The sequence below is a fragment of the Buceros rhinoceros genome, unplaced genomic scaffold (genome assembly GCF_000710305.1).
Source record: "Buceros rhinoceros silvestris isolate BGI_N320 unplaced genomic scaffold, ASM71030v1 scaffold10127, whole genome shotgun sequence".
In the NCBI taxonomy this organism is placed as follows: Eukaryota; Metazoa; Chordata; class Aves; order Bucerotiformes; family Bucerotidae; genus Buceros; species Buceros rhinoceros.
Genome location: NW_010421569.1, coordinates 16,054 through 17,786, shown reverse-complemented (window position 1 = coordinate 17,786; position 1,733 = coordinate 16,054). Strand labels below are relative to the sequence as shown.

The following is a 1,733-nucleotide window of genomic DNA, read 5'->3' as shown; positions in this document are numbered from 1 at the left end:
CAGCAGGAGATGTTCACTGTTGTATCCGCATTTATCATCAAAAAGAAAACTGAAAACTGAAAAACAGCATCACAAAAAATTTCATCTTAATCAAGTATTTGGCCTTCTCTGATTACAAACTATAGTTTAAGTCACACTGGCATTAGAATTTCTCACTTTTAAAGGCTACCAGGAATGTCATGCAAGCTAACACAGTCTAAGCATGCTGCCTGCTTAACTTGCTTATTAACAATGATTCTAAATATTTATGCAACTGGTAACAGTACAGTAGAATTTTGGGAGCTACTGGAAAACACCTACAGCTCTTAACACCAACAGACACAGATTCAACACCTTGTGGACATAAGAAAACCCAATACCTGGAGCTGGGGGCGTACGCAAAACAACTTCACGGCTCCAAGGGCTACAGATGGACCCTTTATATCCTCGAACTCTAAAGGCATAGCTGCTATCATCATCAAGATCAGGTATTACTTTGCTCTCGCTGCAAACTTCAATCTGCTGCCATGTCGCACTTTCCTCTTCTCTGTTAAGCTTATGATACTCAAGAACATAAATATCAGCTGACTCAGTCTTCCCAGGGCTTTCCCAACTTATCAGAGCTTTGTTGTACATTCTGCTCTGCTCTTCATTGATTTCTGGTATTTCTAGACCTGTAATGCCAGAGATTCAGGAGGGAAAAAATTCAAGACCATTATTTTCCAGAAGCCCTTGATATTCTTCTGCCTGTGTTTGCAATTTTTCCAGCCTTAAATACACATTGTTTTAGAACAAACCGTACAAGCCCTTTGTTGAATCAATACAGCGCTGTGTGTGGTAGTGGGGAATCTGACTCAGTTAAAGCATGCAGGTGAGGATAGTTCTGTTCATGCGCTTAAATCCTTTACCTTCTGTTTTTACTTTGGAAGTGGTATTACTAATTTCTGCTGGCAGCTAAAAAAAACATATAAAAACCTACTTTTTTCTGTCATGCAACAAAAAGCTTCTAGGAAGACCTAGATATTTTGAAAGCCAATGTAAGCTGATACTGAATGTAATGGCATCTTAGCTTCTTTACCAAAGCTGAAGCTAGCATTGCTGCCAGATAAGGACTGTGGATCACAGAGACAGAAGGGACAATGCAAGTCACAGGACCGAGTTCTGCAACCACAGTCCTGCACAAATTTTGCCTCTTTCCAGAGAAGCCCTTAAACTCGAGAAATACCTGATGCTCTCGCAATTTACCATTGGAATGGAAGGACAAGTCACCAAGGATCTCTTCTTGCTTGGATATGTCCACCACAAAGTCTTCAAAAGTAGTTTCAGCTGCTGGTCTGAAGCTCTTCAGAGATTCAGTAGCTTTTTGGATTCTGAAAGTACAGACGCAGAGAGACGGCAGAAGAAAAACTCATGTGTGTGCACTCCTTAAAATAAAATTGCTAGATTTTGCCTTAAAAAAGTTCTGCTTCATGCTATTTACTGATGTCTCCCAGAAATTTCTGTCTCTCTAGACAGAATTCAAATGTAAAATTTAATGGCCATTTTTAGGTTAGTGTAAAGACAATGAACAGACAACCGCTCAGTTGGCAGAGCATTTCAACAGTTTGGGGGATTATGCTCAAAGAACACAAAATAAGTGTGAAGTGCTAATGGAGAACAACCATTAAGATCAAAGAGTTTAAAGCCAGAATAGACCTGTTAGACTAACTTGCAAATACCCGATACAATCTCTGAGCAAAGGAATGCATCAGCAA

At 39.7% G+C, this 1,733-nt stretch overlaps 1 protein-coding gene across 3 annotated transcripts in view; it reads right to left on the bottom strand.

Annotated features, from left to right (window-relative positions):
• TRIM36 (tripartite motif containing 36) overlaps positions 1–1,733 on the bottom strand; it is a 19,282-nt gene that overhangs the window by 2,203 nt on the left and 15,346 nt on the right. For all 3 annotated transcript variants that reach the window (XM_010139711.1, XM_010139714.1, XM_010139712.1), the window contains 3 exons: positions 1,225–1,349; positions 360–653; positions 5–56 (listed from right to left, as the gene is read on the bottom strand). In XM_010139711.1, the coding sequence (XP_010138013.1) occupies positions 5–56; positions 360–653; positions 1,225–1,349 (471 nt within the window). The remainder of the gene's footprint in view (positions 1–4; positions 57–359; positions 654–1,224; positions 1,350–1,733) is intronic.